Raw genomic sequence first — 20,007 nt, 5'->3', positions numbered from 1 at the left:
GTGGCGGAAACACATGTGGGCACACACTCACCTGGAGACAGACATACACACATGCACATAAAGACATGCCCATGCACACAGAGACACACACACACACACACACACACATGCAGTGGAGACAGACGCACATACCTGCATGCAGACAGACACGGGCTAGAGTCCTCTTCTGCTGAGAGAACGCTGAGAAGCAGGGAGGGGGGCCAGTGTCCTGAGTGTGCCCAGAGGGGCCGGGCCGTCCCGAGGGTCACTCCCGCGACCACAGCTGACTTCCGCTTCGTCCACAGTGAGGCCGCCATGGGGGCAGCCACGAGAAGCCGGTCATGCCCGGGAGGGCCACGGTCTGGAAGGGCCGAGCCCAGTTCTCTGACGGCTGCAGGGGGTGTTCAGGGACACTTGGGGAAGGAAGGAAGGAAGGAAGGAAGGAAGGAAGGAAGGAAGGAAGGAAGGAAGGGAGGGAGGGAGGGAGGAAAGAAGGGAGGGAGGAAGGAAGGGAGGGAGGGAGGGAGGAAGGAAGGAAGGAAGGAAGGGAGGAAGGGAGGAAGGGAGGAAGGGAGGAAGGGAGGAAGGGAGGAAGGGAGTCTGTCTGCGCACGTGGTGGGGGGCAGCTAGTTCTCCGGACACCACTGCCCTCCCTGCCCTTGTCTCTGGAGGCCAGCACACCTCGGCCACGTGGACGATGCTTAGTAGGTGTCTGCTGAAGGGAGAATAGGTGGGGATAAGTGAGTGGAGGGGCAAAGTGAATGAAGGCAGTCACAGGTCTCAGCCCCAACAGGAGACGGGCCGGGCTGCAAGGTGCGCTGGAGTCCGCCCCAGTGCAGGGCCCGTCAGCTGCGGTCACCCATCTCGCGGGGTGGAGTTAGGGTCTGAGCGTAGAGACCAGAAATTGCACGTTGGAGCGTTTGTGTGAAAGACTGAGCCTGACACCTTTCACCTGCCATTAGTAGGGCCTGGTGTCACCTCTACTTTGGTGGCATGTAATGCACAATGTGCCCTTCTCAAGATAGGGAGACTCTTTTTAAAAATTTCTTTATTGGGGGATTAATGTTTTACAGTCAACAGTAAATACAATAGTTTGTACATGCATAACATTTCCCAGTTTTCCATATAACAATACGACCCCCACTAGGTAACATAGGGAGATTTTCTGGACCTAGTGCAGCATGTTAGTATTTATGAAGTACTGTTTAAAAAAAAAAAAGCACCTCTAAGCTAGGCATTTGAGGTCAAGTCACTTGCCGAGATCACTCAGCTCTGAACTGGCGGGCCCAGCACTGGCTCAGTTGTCTGGCGCTACGTCCAGGACTCTGCAGGATTCCGTATCTGCCTGCAACAGCACACAAGTGGCAGATTCCAGGGGACCGCTAGCATCACTTCCTACTTGTAGGGATTTTCAGGAGCTATGGACCTGACTTGTTAACCCTTTTCATAAGAGAGCTGAGAGAATCCGTACTAGGTTCCAAGGAGGAAGCAGAAGCCGGGGGTGGGGGGCTTGCTAATAACTCCCCACACGAAATTTGGTACTCGAGAATATGCAAAGATTGTGAGAGTAAACACAAGAGGCCAGTCCCTCAGGAACAGAGCCCCCACACGTCTGATCTCAACATTAGCCAGCAAAGTCATGTACCTTGTGTCAACTCTGACACCATCTCCCCAGACCATACTTTTAGCCCACCTGCATGTTAGCTGTTGGGCTCAGGCAAAAATTACTCAAGTCATGAGCTCTTTGGAATATACCTAAAATAGACTTTTTCCAAGTGGAGACCCCATATCTAATTTGCTATATTCTTATCTTTAGATTCCTGATTATTTTTTAAATGTTTAAAAATTATTTATTTATTTATTCCCTTTTATTGTCCTTCTTTTATTGTTGTAGTTATTATTGTTGTTGTTATTGATGTCATCATTGTTGGATAGGACAGAGAGAAATGGAGAGGAGGGGAAGACAGAGAGGGGGAGAGAAAGACAGACACCTGCAGACCTGCTTCACCATCTATGAAGCGACTCCCCTGCAGGTGGGGAGCTGGAGGCTCGAACGGGGATCCTTCCGCCGGTCCTTGCACTTCGCGCCACGTGTGCTTAACCCGCTGCACGGCCTTCCTAGATTCCTGATTATTAAACAATTGTCCTGCTTTACATCTTACTGCCTTTCAGCCACCAAGTTGCAGATGCTGCCACGATGCCACCCTGACTGCAACATGGAGTTCGGGTTTGAACCCAGCTTGTCAGCATGGTAAACCGCTCAGGTGCTGGCCCAGCCCAGGGCTGCACCTGAAGGCTGAACATTCAGGCGGGCACACTGGACCACGAGGAGGGGGGGGGGAGGGCCAGGGGGCGGAACCTTTTGAACTTTTTTGAACTTTGCATTTCCAGAAATTCTTTTGAATTTTGCATTTCCTTTTGAACTTTGCATTTCCAGAAATTCTCCCAGTAGCTTATATTCACTTCTCTGGCTTCTAAGAAAGTTCACGGCAGGCAGTCTAGCAATTCCTTGGGCATGTGGGTCTCTCCTCTCAAAGCTGGGCTCCCTGTAGCCATGGCCAGAGAGGTGCACACGTCCACGTTCAGGAGACTGTCCCTCACTCAGTGGCCCAGACCCGCCTTCCTTCTCACTGACTGTGTTCATCTGTCAGCTGCTGTTTCCTGCTGACTCAGGCAGCGTCTCTGTGTCACTGTTCCACAGGGTATCAGCTGTTTCTCCTCTCCCTCTCCCTCTTCCTCTCCCTCTCCCTCTCCCTCTCTCTCTCTCTATATATATATTCTCTCTATATATACATATAAACTCTCTCTATATATATTTACTCTCTCTATATATATATTTACTCTCTATATACATATTTTATCTCTATATATATTTACTCTCTATATATATATATATTTACTCTATTATATATATTTTTTCTCTATATATATTTACTCTCCCTCTCTCTATATATATATGTATTTACTCTATATATATTTACTCTCTATATACATATTTACTCTCTCTATATATATATTTATTCTCTATATATATTTACTCTATTATATATATATATTTACTCTCCCTCTCTCTATATATATTTACTCTCCCTTTCTCTCTCTATATATATTTGTATTTACTCTATATATATATTTACTCTCTCTATACATATTTACTATCTCTCTCTATATATTTACTCTTTATATACATTTTTACTCTCTCTATATATTTACTCTCTATATATATTTACTCTCTATATATATTTACTCTATTATATATATATATTTACTCTCTCTCTCTTTATATATACTCTCCCTTTCTCTCTCTATATATATATATGTATTTACTCTCTCTATATATATGTACTCTCTCTATATATATATTTACTCTATTATATATATATTTACTCTATATATATATTTACTCTCCCTTTCTCTCTCTCTATATATATATTTACTCTCTCTATTATATATATATTTACTCTCTCTATATATATATTTACTCTCTCTATTATATATATATTTACTCTCTCTATATATATTTACTCTCTCTATTATATATATATTTACTCTCTCTATATATATATTTACTCTCTCTATATATATATTTACTCTCTCTATATATATTTACTCTCTCTATATATATATTTACTCTCTCTATTATATATATATTTACTCTCTCTATATATATATTTACTCTCTCTCTATATATATTTACTCTCTCTATATATATATTTACTCTCTATATATATATATTTACTCTCTCTGTTATATATATATTTACTCTCTCTCTCTCTCTCTCTCTCTCTATATATATATATATATATATATATATATATATTTCCTTTTATTTTTACCAGACCACTGCTCAGCTCTGGCTTCTGGTGGTGCTGGGGACTAAACCTGGGGCCCTGAAGTCTCAGGCTTGAAAGTCATCTGCTGTTTCTAATGTGTCATTGCTTTGTTACGATTAAGTCTTGGGGGGCGGGAAATAACATGGACAGGAGAATTAAATTTGGGGCTGGGTGGTGGTAAGACTGACATGTTCCCATGCATAAGGACATGAGTTCAACACCCCCCCCCCCCAGTCTCTACTTTCAGGGGGAGCTTCATGAGCAGTGGGGCAGGGCTGCCCGTCTCTCTATCTCTCTCCTCTGTCTCTCCCCGCCCCTCTCAAGAGAATCGGACTTAATAGATGAGCTTTCTAGCCCCCACCCTTGAGATGGAATCTGTGGTGTCTACTCCCCTCTCAATTTCCTTCCTGTTTGAATGTCAAATAAGCAGCCTCTCATCTGGGAAAGTTCGCTAATTAACACCTCCTTGTCTTTGCTTTGAGGGTTCAGAACATTTTCTTTGTACTTTCAACAGAGAAAGTGGGCATACGTTCCACGGATGTGACTGCGAGAGACTCAGAGGGGCAGAGGGCAGGTTCCCAGGAGCTGATCCAGGAAGCTGTCAGTGGGGGGAGGGCCAGGCTCAGAGGACAGGGCCTGACCCATCAGTCTCAGCCGGCCTCTTGCTCACTCTCTGGCACTGCGCTGAGGGGCCAGGCGGTGACAGCTACTGCACAGAATGACCAAGGGAGAGAGAGTGAAATGTGCTTTGGCAGGAATTTGTGGGAAGGGTGCAGAACAGTCGTGAGTCAGAAGCTTTGGGTACAAACTGTGGAAGCGTCCCCAGGAGCTCTGGGCGACATTTGGAATTGGCTTTGCTCAAGTAAATGAAGGTTTTCCAGATTAAGGGAACTGTGTGTGAACAAAGACCTAGAGAGGGAAACACATCGTTTTACTGACAGGAAAAAATATTTATAGTTAAGTTAGATGACTTTTTTTTTCAGTTAAGCAGACTTGACTTGTCAAGTGTCTTTGACCTGAATCCTAGGACCCTTCAGGTAACATTCTTGCTGAAAGACCCTGCTTTTCCCTTTCTCTCTCTGCAAGTTGATGTTCTTGTAACATCCCCATGGGGAAAAGCCGTCAAGCACCAGTGCAACACTGCTGGACTTGAGGTGAACAAGGCCTGGGGGTGGTGCTGAGAGCTCAGAGGGTGCGGCGGGAGGGGTGGGACTGGCTTACCCCAAGAGGCAAGGACTGCCACTGAATTAGAGCAGCAGCCGGCCATGTAGCCGGGAAGGGGGCCTCAGGTGAACGTCCAAAGGAGACTTGTGAACGGGGGAATCGCACAAAGCCTCCTGGGCCACTTGTGTTTCACTAGTGAGGAAAGGGAGCAGGCCAGGCAGGACTTCAGGGCTCCTGCCACACAGGCCAGGCCAGACTCAGAGCTCAGCTTTCCAGATCCCAGACGTGTCTTGCAGCCACTCTTTGGTACCTACGTCTATTTCCCGAGGAACGTACCATTTACTTCAAACCTGCTTCTGAATCATGACTGGCCAGCTCTTCCTCCTTTGGGACTCTGTCCCAGTGTGGTGGTGAATGATGTGTCTCACATGCACAGGGCACCTTTCATCTGGAGATCTTAAGAAGCCTTAATAACAACCAAGCTTCATTATTTCTGTTTGTGTGTGAGGAAGCTGATTCACTGAGGGGTTCAGCAATTTTCTCATTCATGTTGGCAGTTATTACCAGAGCCACGAATGGAACTGAAGCTCTGTCTCACTAACCATTAAACTTGGTGCTCTTCCTAGTAGTCGAGTGCACGAAAATAATGAGCCCTTTGTGTTGAGAGCTCATCTGCTTATTCTGCTGGTAAACCTTGGCTTGGGGTGGGGGCATCTGCCTAGGAGACAAGCTTGTGTTTCTGCAGTGTGCAGTATCATGGGAAACGTGGTTATGTGGTTTGTGGGCAATGTCCAGGCCATTGCAGATTCTTTGTGTCCACCCATCCATCTATCCACCCACCCATCTATCCATGCATCCATCCATATAACCACACATCCATCCATCCCATCCATCCACTCATCCACCTGTCTATCCTTCCATCCATCCACCCATCTACCCATCCATCCATCCATCATCCATCCATCCACCCATCCATCCATCCATCCATCCACCCATCCACCTGTCCATCCATCCATCCATCCATCCATCCATCCATCCATCCACCCATCCACCCATCCATCCATCCACTCATCTACCTGTCCATCCATCCATCCATCCATCCATCCATCCATCCATCCATCCATCCATCCTTCCATTCACTTGTCCATCCATCCATCCATCCATCCATCCATCCATCCATCTATCCTTCCATCCACCTATCTATCCATCCATCCATCCATCCATCCATCCATCCATCCATCCATCCACCTGTAACTACCAGGACACCCATCAGCTGGGGCCCTGGTCAGGGATTCCCACACAGACATGATGGGCCTAGACCTCTGACAGATCCCTCTCTCCACTGCCACTGGTCATCTCCAACAGGAACAACACAATGGACCCCCCTGTGGGCCCCATAGGACCTTGCCCTCAATGTGGATCAACAAGGGTGGGGAATGTTCCATCCTCCAAAGGGAGGCTACACAACACACTCTACCTACCACCCGAGAAAGATGGGTCCTGAAATGAGTGCAGCCTGGAATGTTCCTAGCCGTGACCACAGACTGTGAGCTCAGACCTACAGGGATGCAGAGGTCACACAGGCTCCTGTGCCGAATATGGGCCCCAGATCAGATTGATGGGGTTTACAGTCAACAATATTTATACACTTTCCCCATATTTGGGAACTACTCTCTTCCTTGATGCAGCTTTCTAGTCCTTTTTCAAACTATGACATCATCTCCCCAGACAATAATCTGGGTCCACCTGCATGTTAGCTATCAGGCTCAGGCAAAAATTAGTAAAGTCATGGGCCTTCTGGAATATACCTAAAATAGACATACGGGCTTTTTCCAAGATGGACCCCCCAAATCGTCATCTCCAATTTCTTGCCTTTAGGTTCATGATGAGTCAACAACTTGTTCTGCTTTATATCTTAACTTTTCCAGCCACCAGGTTCCATATGCTACCATGATGCCAACCAGACTTCCCTGGACAGATGACCCCACCAATGTGTCCTGGAGCCCTGCTTCCCCAGAGCCCTGTCCCACTAGGGAAAGAGAGAGGCAGGCTGGGTGTATGGATCCACCTGTCAACGCCCATGTTCAGCAAGGAAGCAATTACAGAAGCCAGACCTTCCACCTTCTGCATCCCACAATGACCCTGGGTCCATACTCCCAGAGGGATAAAGAGTAGGAAAGCTATCAGGGGAGGGATGGGATACGGAGTTCTGGTGATGGAATTTTGTGGAGTTGTACCCCTCTCATCCTATGGTTTTGTCAATATTTCCATCTTATAAATGAAAAATATAAAAAGAAGAGTGAGAAAGAGAAGGAGAGGGAGACAGAGCGGGAGAAGGAGGGAAAGGGAGGGGGAGGGGAAGAGGAAGGGAAAAGAAGGTGAAGAGGGAAGGGGAAGTGGAGGGGGAGGGAGGAGAGGGGGATGAGGAGAAGAAGGAAGAGGACGAGGATGAGGAGGAGGATGAGGAGGGAATGAAGCTGCTGCCCTCTGGGAGGTCAGCCACCAGAGAGGGTTGGCAGGTGAGGCTTTCCGTGGAGAGCCTGCAGGGGCCTCACTCGCCCTGGAGAGCAGCTTAACAGCCCAGGAAACCACCATTTCCTCACTGTTGCAATTTCTGTCCTTTGTGACAAGTCTGGTGTGACAACAGGTACTGGAATTGGCAAGAAGACAGCTCAGCTTGTAGGGTGCATGCCTTGCCACATTCCTGGCTTGGGTTCAAGTCCTGAAACCACAAGGAAATATCAGGGCCCAGACAGAAACTGGTGGTATGGGATCTCTCTCTCTCTCCATATGAAACAAACAGAATGAAAAAGTCAGCCTGGTAACAGAGAAATAGAGAAAGTCCTGATGCCAAACAAAAACAAGGAGGACACACTAGAACCGCAACAGACAGGGAGACGATGCGAGGCGAACGTGATGACCGCTACACTACGGAAACCTCGCTGAGACGGGGAGAAAGTGGCTGCAAAGTTGGCGGCTTCTCTGGGCAGAGCCGGTGCAGAGTGCCTGCCCTGCAGGACCAGGCAGAGGAACTGTCCAGGGAGGTTTCGGAAGAGAAAGAAGCCCCAGCTGCATGCCTCTGCAGGGCGCCGCTCTGCGGCTGTCAGACTGCAGGTGTTTATTTAAGACCCTTGATGCTTAGTATGGAAGAGGCACAGGGACCCTGGCAGTCTCTCCACCAGTGGCGAGGAGAGCAGATGGGTGCAGATGCTGGAGGCCAGCCGGGTTGTGTCTACGGCCGAGTGAAGTTTGCCTGCCTGGCATCTGGATGCTGGAGGTCAGCTTGTTGGTGTCCACGTCCGTGTGCAGTGTGCCTGCCTGGCATCCAGACTCTGCAGGCCAGCCTGGTGGTGTCCGCGGCTGTGTGCAGTGTGGCCGCCTGGCATCCAGACCCTGGAGGTCAGCCTGGTGGTGGCCGCATCCGTGTGCAGTGTGCCCGCCTGGCATCCAGACCCTGGAGGCCAGCTGGGTGGTGTCCGAGGCTGTGTGCAGTGTGCCCGCCTGGCATCCAGACCCTGGAGGCCAGCTGGGTGGTGTCCGAGGCTGTGTGCAGTGTGCCCGCCTGGCATTCGAGAGTCTGTTTTGAGAGGTCCAGACTGGCCATGGGAGTTCTTTGCCTCCGTCTCCCTTACCTTGCTCAAGCTCTTTCCCGGAGCCGAGCTCAGCTCTGTGGACGGTGGGCCTGGGGCTGGGCGTCGTGGGCCTGAGGGCTTCCCGGAGCCGGCGCTCTTGCTTCACACCTACACGCAGGTGACATCCCCACGGCTGGTGCGGCCACAAAGTTGGTGAGATCTGACATTTTCTGCCAGCACTGGGAGTGGGGATGGAGGCAGTGTGAGCAGGGAAGGCGCCCCAAAGGCCGTCGGTGCTCAGAGGTCACTCTGACAGACGCTGACTGGAGGAAGGCGGCCACACGCGGAAACACCACACAATCTTGAAGGAGAACGAGGCTTCCAGACACGGAGGCCCCATGGATGTACTGGCGGTCCAGGGAGGAGGAAGAACCGCAGGGCTCTGCGGCGAGAGGCATGGGGAGGGCGCTAACATGTCTCTACAGCTGCACGGCCTCCTGGGTCACAAGGCTTTGATGAGGGTCCTTCCCCTACTCCCCCTGCCTCAGACTTGCCTTTCAAAAGTCCACACCGATTTGCACTTCTCACTGTCAGTACAAGAAATTGCCAATTTGCCTGTTCCTTCGCCAATAATGAACATCACAGCCGTGATCATTATTTTGGGAACCGTCCATCCACGCTTACTTCTGAAACAGATTCACCTACTCCGAATTCTTTGAATCAGAAAAACCTTTGGCTTCTGAAAGCTCCATTGCACAGCTGCTCTTCTGCACAGTTTTTTAAAAAAAATCTTTTTTATATTTATTTATTTATTCCCTTTTGTTGCCCTTGTTGTTTTATTGTTGTAGTTATTATTGCTGTAGTTATTACTGATGTCATCACTGTTGGATAGGACAGAGAGAAATGGAGAGAGGAGGGGAAGACAGTGGAAGAGAGAAAGACACCTGCAGACCTGCTTCACCACTTGTGAAGTGACTCCCCTGCAGGTGGGGAGCCAGGGGTGCAGGCCCAGCTGGGGCCCTCAGCCTCCCACTCCACCCAGGGGTGCAGGCCCGGCTGGGGCAGAGCCCCCCCACTCCACCCAGGGGTGCAGGCCCAGCTGGGGCAGAGACCCCCACTCCACCCAGGGGTGCTGGCCCGGCTGGGGGCCCTCTGCCCCCCCACTCCATGCAGGGGTGCAGGCCCGGCTGGGGCAGAGACCCCCACTCCACGCAGGGGTGCAGGCTCAGCTGGGGCAGAGGCCCCCCACTCCACGCAGGGGTGCAGGCCCAGCTGGGGCAGAGGCCCCCCCCCACTCCACCCAGGGGTGCAGGCTCAGCTGGGGCAGAGACCCCCACTCCACCCAGGGGTGCAGGCCCAGCTAGGGCAGAGACCCCCCACTCCACCCAGGGGTGCAGGCCCAGCTAGGGCAGAGACCCCCACTCCACCCAGGGGTGCAGGCCCAGCTAGGGCAGAGACCCCCCACTCCACCCAGGGGTGCAGGCCCAGCTGGGGCAGAGCCCCCCTACTCCACCCAGGGGTGCAGGCCCAGCTGGGGCAGAGGCCCCCCCACTCCACCCAGGGGTGCAGGCCCAGCTGGGGCAGAGCCCCCCTACTCCACCCAGGGGTGCAGGCCCAGTGTGTGCGCCCGCGGGGTCCCTGCGCAGGGCTGGGTGGGCCAGGTGCGCCCGGTTCACCCTCTGGGAACCTGAAAGCGAAGGGAAGGAAGGAGGCTCCAAACAGCAAAATGCAAGAGCGGGAGGACAGAGAGAAACGGCCAAACAAAAAGAAGAGGGAAGGGGCGCGGGTCTCTGGAGGCGGGTGAGCGGCGCCCCAGGGCTGGGTGGCGAGAGCGCAGCCTGGGGAGCGGGGCCAGCGCGCTGGGCGGGGCGAGAGCGCAGACTGGGCGGGGCCTGGAGGGGCGGGGCCAGGGAGCCGGGACGGGGTGGGGCCTGGAGGGGCGGGGCCAGGGTGCTGGGCGGGGCCGGGCAGAGGTGGGGCCGGCGCTGCGCCGCGCCGCGCCCGGGGCGTTGCTGCGTCGGTGGGCGGGGCCGGGGCTCCGCGCGGGGCGGCGCAGCGGCCGTGGGCGGGGCCTGTGCGTGGGCGGGGCCGCGGGCGGAGGGGCTTGTGGGTAGCGGGGCCTGGAGGCGGCGGGCGCGGGCTGGGAGCGGCGGGCATGGCGGGCGGCGGGCGGCGGCCGTAGCTGGGCGCCGGCCTGCGCGTCGGAGGCTCGGGCGGGGCGGCCTCTGCCCGCGGAACCGCGGCCGGGAGCGGGGCGTCGGCGCTAGGCCGCAGCGCGGGGCATGAGCCGGCCGCCCGCGGGAGCGATGCCCGGGGCCCCCGAGGCCGCGCATGGGGACGGGGCCGCCGGGGGCGACGGGGGCGACGGGGCCGCCGGCCGCCAGAGGAAGCTGGACGCGCTCATCCGGGACCCGCGCTCGCCCATCAACGTGGAGAGCCTGCTGGTAGGTGCCGCCGCCGCCGGCCGGGAACATCAGCAGGACCCTCTAAGGACCCCGCCCAGGGACCCCACCGAGGACACCCTAGGGACCCTCACCTAGAGACCCCCGGTGACCACCCCATCAGGACGACGCAAGGACCCCACCGGGACCCTCCCCGCGCGCCCGGGACCCTCCCCGCCAGGGACCCTCCCCGCCCACCAGGGACCCTCCCCGCCCGGGACCCTCCCCACACACCTGAGACGCTCCCCGCCCACCCGGGACCCTCCCCGCCCGGGACCCTCCCCACACACCTGGGACCCTCCCCGCCCGGGACCCTCCCCACACACCTGGGACCCTCCCCACCAGAGACCCTCCCCACACACCCAGGGACCCTCCCCACCCACCCGAGACCCTCCCCGCCCAGGGGCCCTCCCCACCCACCAGGGACCCTCCCCACACACCTGGGACCCTCCCTGCCCACCCAGGGACCCTCCCCACCCACCAGGGACCCTCCCCACCCGGGACCCTCCCCACCCAGGGACCCTCCCCGCCCCCAGCCTCGGAGCTCTCTCCCTCTGCCCACCCGCCCCAGCCAGGGACCCCCGCCCGCCTCCATCTCTCCTGCCCCCCAGCAGCTGCCCTGCAGGCCACACTGTCCCTCTGGAGCCCCGTAGGACCCTCCCCTTCCCGCCAGCCCTCCAGGGCGGTGCAGGGTGCGCCTCTCCCCTTCCCGGGGTCTGTGGGTCAGAAGCACAGGCTCCCGTGGGCTTGGTCGTGGGCTCGGTCGTGGGCTCAATCCTGGCATCCAGCTCTGGGAAAGGGGGGTCCCGGCCAGGCCCACGTGGGCGGGTGGGGGGCTGGGGGGTGGGGGCAAGGTGCCAGGGCTGAGCACCCTTGGGAGACCACTCCTCCCACCCAGTGACAGCCTGGCCTGGGTGCCTGAGCCCTGGACTCAGTCCTGGAGCTGGGGGGCTGGGGCTGGGTGCTGGGGCTGGGTGCTGGGGCTGGGTGCTGGAGCTGGGTGCTGGAGCTGGGGTGCTGGAGCTGGGTGCTGGAGCTGGGTGCTGGAGCTGGGGTGCTGGGGCTGGGTGCTGGAGCTGGGTGCTGGAGCTGGGGTGCTGGGGCTGGGTGCTGGGGCTGGGTGCTGGAGCTGGGGTGCTGGGGCTGGGTGCTGGAGCTGGGTGCTGGGGCTGGGGTGCTGGGGCTGGGTGCTGGGGCTGGGGTGCTGGGGCTGGGGTGCTGGGGCTGGGTGCTGGAGCTGGGTGCTGGGGCTGGGTGCTGGAGCTGGGGTGCTGGGGCTGGGTGCTGGAGCTGGGTGCTGGGGCTGGGGTGCTGGGGCTGGGTGCTGGGGCTGGGGTGTTGGGGCTGGGTGCTGGAGCTGGGGCTGGGTGCTGGAGCTGGGGTGCTGGGGCTGGGTGCTGGAGCTGGGGTGCTGGGGCTGGGTGCTGGGGCTGGGTGCTGGAGCTGGGGTGCTGGGGCTGGGTGCTGGAGCTGGGGTGCTGGAGCTGGGTGCTGGAGCTGGGGTGCTGGGGCTGGGTGCTGGAGCTGGGGTGTTGGGGCTGGGTGCTGGAGCTGGGTGTTGGGGCTGGGTGCTGGAGCTGGGTGCTGGAGCTGGGGTGTTGGGGCTGGGTGCTGGAGCTGGGGTGTTGGGGCTGGGTGCTGGAGCTGGGTGCTGGAGCTGGGGTGCTGGAGCTGGGGTGCTGGGGCTGGGTGCTGGGGCTGGGGTGCTGGGGCTGGGGCTGGGGTGCTGGGGCTGGGTGCTGGAGCTGGGGTGCTGGGGCTGGGTGCTGGAGCTGGGGGCTGGGGTGCTGGGGCTGGGTGCTGGAGCTGGGTGCTGGAGCTGGGTGTTGGGGCTGGGTGTTGGAGCTGGGTGTTGGGGCTGGGTGCTGGGGCTGGGTGTTGGGGCTGGGGCTGGGGTGCTGGGGCTGGGTGCTGGGGCTGGGTGTTGGAGCTGGGTGTTGGGGCTGGGTGCTGGGGCTGGGGTGCTGGGGCTGGGTGCTGGAGCTGGGGTGCTGGGGCTGGGTGCTGGAGCTGGGTGCTGGAGCTGGGGTGTTGGGGCTGGGTGCTGGAGCTGGGTGTTGGAGCTGGGTGTTGGGGCTGGGTGCTGGGGCTGGGGTGCTGGGGCTGGGTGTTGGGGCTGGGGCTGGGGTGCTGGGGCTGGGTGCTGGAGCTGGGGTGTTGGGGCTGGGTGCTGGAGCTGGGTGCTGGGGCTGGGTGCTGGGGCTAGGGGCCTGGGGCTGGGGGCTGGGGGCTGGGTGCTGGAGCTGGTTGCTGGGGCTAGGGCGCTGGGTGCTGAAGCTGGGGGCTGGGTGCTGGAGCTGGGGGCTGGGGCTGGGTGCTGGAGCTGGGGGCTGGGGTGCTGGTGCTGGGGGCTGGAGCTGGGTGCTGGGGCTGGGGTGCTGGGGCTGGGGTGCTGGGGCTGGGGTGCTGGGGCTGGGGGCTGGGTGCTTTGCTGGGGCTGGGGGGCTGGGTGCTGGTGCTCAGTGCTCTGGGTGCCTGGCCTCTGTGCGCCTCCCCCAGCCCAGCTCTGGGCCGCCCAGTCCCAGCCTTGGTTTCTGCCAGCAGAAGCTTGACCTGGGGCCAGAAAGTTCAGTTAAAAATAGTCCAGCAGATCTCAGTGTGCATCAGGTTTCTCTCCAGCCCAGAGAGGATTCCTCCCACCGTCTCCCTCCATCCCTCTCTCTCTACTTCGTCGTCCTCTCTTGGGCTTGTCGCCGCTGGTGACCTCGCTGCTGGTGCTCTCAGCCCGGCCTGAGCTGGTGGGACCCGGGTTCTGCCTCACTGCCTGACAAGGGTCCTGCTGGGTCTGTTGTCACTGGCCCATCAGTGGTGCGGCTGCGGGGGTGCTGACACCACTGCTGCTGCTGCTGATTAAGTGAAGCAAACCTTGCCAAGCCGAAGGTTGTCCGCTACTTTCTTCTTTTCTTACTTGTTGGCTAGAGACAGAGAAATCAAGAGGGGGAGATAGAGAGGGAGAGAGACAGAGCCAGCTGCAGCCCCACCTCACTGCATGTGAAGCTCCCCCTGCAGGAGGGGGCCGGGGGCTTGAACCCGGGTCCTTGTGCCTGGCTTGCTCGACCCAGCGCACCACCCGGCCCCTCCTTACCTCGCCCTTTTAGCTCTGCCTCTGTTGCGGCTGAAGGCTCCCACGTTAGCCTTAAATCCCAGACGTTTCATGTATTCGGCGGCTGGGTGGAAGGCCTTTTCAAGAGCCACAGCAACATCCACATGGGTCACTGCTTCCTTTCATCTTAGAAAGACTCACTCAGAGTTGTCTTCGCTAGACAGCCACAGACCAGAGCAGCTCCCGGCTCTGACAGGCGGCGTGGGGATCGAGCCTAAGGCCCCATGTGCAAGGCCTGTGCTCTGTTGCTGAGCCTCCCCACACTTTTCCGAATAGGACAGGCATAGCACCTGGCGCCTCCTCCCTGGGCATCTTCCCAGAGAACAGAGAGCTGTGTGCGCCAGGTCTAGAAACACCCGGCGTCTGAGTGGCGTGTGCGTGGCCAACAAGGCTGTGTGGATGCACAGTGGGGTACCGCTCTGCCCTGAAAGAGACAGCTCCCTCTTGCCAGGACTTAGATGGAAGCGGAGGGACTCCACTCAGTGAGAGACGCCGAAGGAGAACGTGGGCTGGGTGATCCCACTCGTGGGTGGGACTAGGAACAGCGTTCAAGGCTGGAGCACTGGGGAACTGCCATTTCACTGGTTTCAGGCCCCGGAGGGATCTGGATGGCAGAAGGGGGTCAGAGGCCCCGGGGACTGTGGGGGGGTGAGGTGGGCGTGCAGTGCTGTGTTGGGAGATGTTGGAGCTGCCTGTGCTAGCTGCCTGGTGGCCAGAGTCTCTTTGGGAAAGTGCCTTGATAGCAGGAGGTGATCTGAGGCATAGCCTTTCAGCCCCTGTCTGTTGGTATGCTTCTAAAAACCCCTTCTGTTTCATTTGGTTTAAATCCCCCCTGCTTAACACTGCATTCTATTTACATAACTACTGTATTCTATTTACATAACCACTGCAGGGCATTGGTTCAATCCCCACTGGTTCATGATATGTTTTTGCTCCGCCCTCTCCTTGTCACACTCTGATTGTCACCAGTCACTTTTCTCTCCACCCTCTCTGCGTCACATCGTGTTCACACCCTACTTGGGAAGTATATATAAAGACAACATTGTTCGTTTTAGTTAGTTGTTAGTTTAGCTTAGCTTGGTATAGATTGCGCTGCGTCCTGCATGAATAAAGAGATACTGCGTGCAGCTCAGCCATGAGTCCCTGGTCGTCTGTCTCCCGTCAGTGAAGCTCAGCCCAGCACCTGTCCTAAGCCAGTTATCGTCACGAGGCCTGGTGCAGGTGTCTTTCCAGCCCTTCGGAGATGACCCAGCCAGTGGGCCTGCCTCCCTGAGCTCCAGGGCCATGTGGCGGCACCGAGGGACCAGGGAACTCCTGGTGGTGAAAGCTCTGTGCGGTCCTCTTTCTCTCCATGTTGCTCCTTCTCAGACATGAGAAGAAGGAAGGTTGCCCTGGGAGTGGTGCTGTCTTAACACTGTCACCACCCCGGCTCCGAGCTTGATTGCTTATAAAAGGTGAAGGGTTATAATCCCCAGGATCCAAGCAGAGGGGAACAGCTGTCACTCGAGACTGGTGTTGACGGGAAGAGGTGGTCAGGATGTGCCATTCTCAGAACACGAATTAGCCCAAACACCAATTAGCTAACTGAACAGCACCTCACAGTCCCTCCCCTACAGCTATGACATACAGGGAGCTCTGAAAAGAAGCTTTTGGTGGTAACATCTGATCTGAGTTTGCATTAGACTGTCCCCACTCGGTTCCCCTGGTGCTTGGCCCCGGCTGCCGGAAGGGCATCAGAAATATGCCGAGCTGCCTGCCTCCACTCTGCTCTCACTCTGCCACCCAGAACCTTGTTGGGGTCACTCACTGCAGTCTACGGGATACTCATGTCAGTCGCACGCAGAGAAATTGTGGAAGGGACCTGGAGCTGGTGCTTGCTGATCTTGATAGGCCCCAGGTCAGGTGACTCTGCACAATGTGAGCATATGGATGGCAAGATCTGGGGTGGCGAGATCCCTGCAGGTGGCTGTGGGGCTGAGTCCGGGTCTCTAGTGCTGAGTCCAGGTCACTGTGGGGCTGAGTCCAGGTCTCTCTGGGGCTGAGTCCAGGTCTCTGTGGGGCAGAGTCCAGGTCTCTGTAGGGCTGAGTCCAGGTCACTGTGGGGCTGAGTCCGTGTCTCTGTGGGGCAAGTCCAGGTCTCTGTAGTGCTGAGTCCAGGTCTCTGTAGGGCTGAGTCCAGGTCGCTGTGAGGCTGAGTCCAGGTCTCTGTGGGGCAGAGTCCAGGTCTCTGTAGGGCTGAGTTCAGGTCTCTGTAGGGCTGAGTCCAGGTCACTGTGGGGCTGAGTCCAGGTCGCTGTGAGGCTGAGTCCAGGTCTCTGTGGGGCAGAGTCCAGGTCTCTGTAGGGCTGAGTTCAGGTCTCTGTAGGGCTGAGTCCAGGTCTCTGTGGGGCTGAGTCCAGGTCTCTGTGGGGCTGAGTCCAGGTCTCTGTGGGGCTGAGTCCAGGTCTCTGTGGGGCTGAGTCCAGGTCTCTGTGGGGCAGAGTCCAGGTCTCTGTAGGGCTGAGTTCAGGTCTCTGTGGGGCTGAGTCCAGGTCTCTGTGGGGCTGAGTCCAGGTCTCTGTGGGGCTGAGTCCGGGTCTCTGTGGGGCTGAGTCCAGGTCTCTGTGGGGCTGAGTCCAGGTCTCTGTGGGGCTGAGTCCAGGTCTCTGTGGGGCTGAGTCCAGGTCGCTGTGAGGCTGAGTCCAGGTCTCTGTAGGGCTGAGTCCAGGTCACTGTGGGCCTTAGTCCAGGTCTCTGTAGGGCTGAGTCCAGGTCTCTGTGGGGCTGAGTCCAGGTCTCTGTGGGGCTGAGTCCAGGTCTCTGTGGGGCTGAGTCCAGGTCTCTGTGGGGCTGAGTCCAGGTCACTGTGGGGCTGAGTCCGGGTCTCTGTGGGGCTGAGTCCGGGTCACTGTGGGGCTGAGTCCGGGTCTCTGTGGGGCTGAGTCCAGGTCTCTGTGGGGCTGAGTCCAGGTCACTGTGGGGCTGAGTCCGGGTCTCTGTGGGGCTGAGTCCGGGTCTCTGTGGGGCTGAGTCCGGGTCTCTGTGGGGCTGAGTCCGGGTCTCTGTGGGGCTGAGTCCAGGTCTCTGTGGGGCTGAGTCCAGGTCTCTGTAGGGCTGAGTCCAGGTCACTGTGGGGCTGAGTCCGGGTCTCTGTGGGGCTGAGTCCAGGTCTCTGTGGGGCTGAGTCCAGGTCTCTGTGGGGCTGAGTCCAGGTCACTGTGGGGCTGAGTCCGGGTCTCTGTGGGCCTGAACCTGCTGTCGCCTGGCGCTGCCTCCTGAGAGGGTTTCCTCCCTCCGTGTGCTGTCTGCGTCTGTTAGTGCCCTTGGGTAGTTGTCCCTCTCAGTGCTGCTGAGTTTCACTTCTTTTTTCTTCTTTTTACCGTTCTAAAGTGTGACTTCACATTGGTGTAGCATCTCTGGGGCCTGTCTTCTTCTGTTTTCTTCACTGGACCCCCGCTCCTCGTGCTGCACCACAGACCACACTGGATCGCGCCCGTCCACCTGCTGCTTAGTTTCCTCCACGGCCTGGAGCCCGTGCGCTGAGCTCACTCGCAGCAGTGGGGACAGGGCCACTTTCCCCCGACGTTCTGTCGGGAAGACTTCGACATCTAGCGGGCTGGAAACTGGCGGGGTCGTGTGCACGCTCTCCACTTACTGAGTGTTCCCACGTTTGTTTCTTGCCTCATCCATCATCTGTTTCTATCAACATGTTGTTTTTTTTGAATTGCCTAAAGTTGCAGATGACAGTAAACTTTTAAAAACCATTTTTAAATTTGATTTTATTATTTATAGTTGGATGGAGACAAGTTGAGAGGGGGGAGAGAGCTGGAGAGGGAGAGGACAAACAGACACCTGCAGCCCAGCTTCGCATCTCGCCAAGCTTTCCCCCTGCGGGTGGGGTCCAGGGGCTTGAACCCGGATCCTTCCTTGAGCACTGTAATGTGTGCACTTAGTCAGGTGTACCACCAATCAAGTGCACCACCACCCAGCCCCCCAGAGTTTTAAAAATGTTTGAGCAAGTATTTCATTAGCTCCTAGAGACGGTTCACGTTTCTTTTCCTCACAGAATCCACTGCTTCTGGTAGCCTTTTCACAGAAAGGAGCAGAGAGGGGAGATACCACAGTGCCAGTCCCTGTTCGGGCCCATTTGAGGGTCTAGCTTCGTGGGCAGGAGACAGACGACCAGGGACTCATGGCTGAGCTGGGAACGCAGTTCAATCTTTATTAAGGGGCGGGGATGCAGTTCAACAATCTAATCTCTTCTAGTCTCTCTTCATTAGAAAGCCCTGTCTTTTATGTCTCCTGAGGCGTTAGTGTCAGGAAGAGGAAGTACGCAGGATAGGGGCTGGGGAGAAGGAAAATAGCTCAAACCAGTGGAGATTAAACCAATGGAAACAATGATGATATAGATAGACCACAACATCCAGCAATGCAACAGAAGGGGTCTTAGAAGCCGAATTTAGAAGCAGACCAACACCACAGCACTAAGGCGGCACGCACTGCTATGTGGGTTGCCTCTGGACCTGGGTTCAGCAGTTGTTATGTTTCCTTTTCTCCTTTTTTTTTTTAATTATGTGAAAATATTAGAATTTTACTAAAAAAGGGTACGTGAATCTAGGGACATAATCTATTTGCTCGGGAAGTAGAGAGGAGAGGTATCACATAGTGGTTGATATTTAATCTGAGATTTAAAAAGAAAAAGAGCTGTGGAAATGACATTTTAGGTAAATGGAAAGATGGACGACAAAGTTGGTGAGGCAGCATCACTCAGGAGAGTGAAAGGACATGCAGGTGACAGCCTGGGACACAGAGTCAGATGAGTGTCAGAGCCCCAGGCATGCGGTGACGGTCTGGGACACAGAGGCAGATGAGTGTCAGACCCCCGGGCACGCGGTGACGGTCTGGGACACAGAGGCAGATGAGTGTCAGACCCCCGGGCACGCGGTGACGGTCTGGGACACAGAGGCAGATGAGTGTCAGACCCCGGGCACGTGGTGACGGTCTGGGACACAGAGGCAGATGAGTGTCAGACCCCGGGCACGTGGTGACGGTCTGGGACACAGAGGCAGATGAGTGTCAGACCCCCGGGCACGCGGTGACGGTCTGGGACACAGAGGCAGATGAGTGTCAGACCCCCGGGCACGCGGTGACGGTCTGGGACACAGAGGCAGATGAGTGTCAGACCCCCGGGCACGCGGTGACGGTCTGGGACACAGAGGCAGATGAGTGTCAGACCCCGGGCACGTGGTGACGGTCTGGGACACAGAGGCAGATGAGTGTCAGACCCCCGGGCACGCGGTGACGGTCTGGGACACAGAGGCAGATGAGTGTCAGACCCCCGGGCACGTGGTGACGGTCTGGGACACAGAGGTAGATGAGTGTCAGACCCCCGGGCACGCGGTGACGGTCTGGGACACAGAGGCAGATGAGTGTCAGACCCCCGGGCACGCGGTTATGGTCTGGGACACAGAGGCAGATGAGTGCCAGACCCCAAGTTCTTCTTCTAGCGTTTGCCCTTCTTCCGTAGCCAGTCAGCCGCGTCAAGACCCCAAGTGATAGGTCATAGTAGCTGATGCCTACTTTCAGAAAATATTTTAATTTATTTTTAATTTTTTATTCATAAAATGGAAATATTGACAAGACCATAGGATAAGAGGAGTACGTATAACTCCACACAGTTCCTACCACCAATCTCCATATCCCATCCCCTCCCCTGACAGCTTTCCTATTCTTTATCCCTCTGGGAGCATGGACCCAAGGTCATTGTGGGATGCAGAAGGTGGGAGGTCTGGCTTCTGTAATTGCTTCCCCGCTGCACATGGACATTGACAGATGGACACCCCCAGCCTGTCTCTCTCTTTCCCTAGTAGGGCAGGACTCTGGGGAAGCCTGGCTCCAGGACACATTGGTGGGGTCATCTGCCCAGGGAAGTCAGG

The 20,007-nt window shown here is 56.3% G+C and overlaps 1 protein-coding gene and 1 long non-coding RNA gene across 9 annotated transcripts in view; one reads left to right on the top strand and one right to left on the bottom strand.

The window, feature by feature from the left end:
• The first annotated feature begins 10,656 nt into the window (after positions 1-10,656).
• Positions 10,657-20,007, top strand: part of ROCK2 (Rho associated coiled-coil containing protein kinase 2) — a 151,060-nt gene continuing 141,709 nt past the window's right edge. For 6 of the 8 annotated variants that reach the window (XM_060186565.1, XM_060186568.1, XM_060186570.1 and 3 more), the window contains exon 1: positions 10,657-10,992. In XM_060186565.1, the coding sequence (XP_060042548.1) occupies positions 10,831-10,992 (162 nt within the window). In that variant the 5' untranslated portion in view covers positions 10,657-10,830. The remainder of the gene's footprint in view (positions 10,993-20,007) is intronic. The other 2 variants (XM_060186567.1, XM_060186569.1) reach the window with 2 other exon arrangements.
• Positions 13,468-15,356, bottom strand: LOC132537618 (uncharacterized). The gene is made up of 3 exons (XR_009549074.1): positions 15,276-15,356; positions 14,372-14,868; positions 13,468-13,669 (listed from the first exon to the last, which is right to left on the bottom strand). It is a non-coding gene; the product is annotated as an uncharacterized LOC132537618 (long non-coding RNA).

This window comes from Erinaceus europaeus, chromosome 3 (genome assembly GCF_950295315.1).
Source record: "Erinaceus europaeus chromosome 3, mEriEur2.1, whole genome shotgun sequence".
Classification (NCBI taxonomy): Eukaryota; Metazoa; Chordata; class Mammalia; order Eulipotyphla; family Erinaceidae; genus Erinaceus; species Erinaceus europaeus.
Note: the sequence above shows the minus strand (reverse complement) of the source record. Positions and strands in the feature narration are given on the sequence as shown.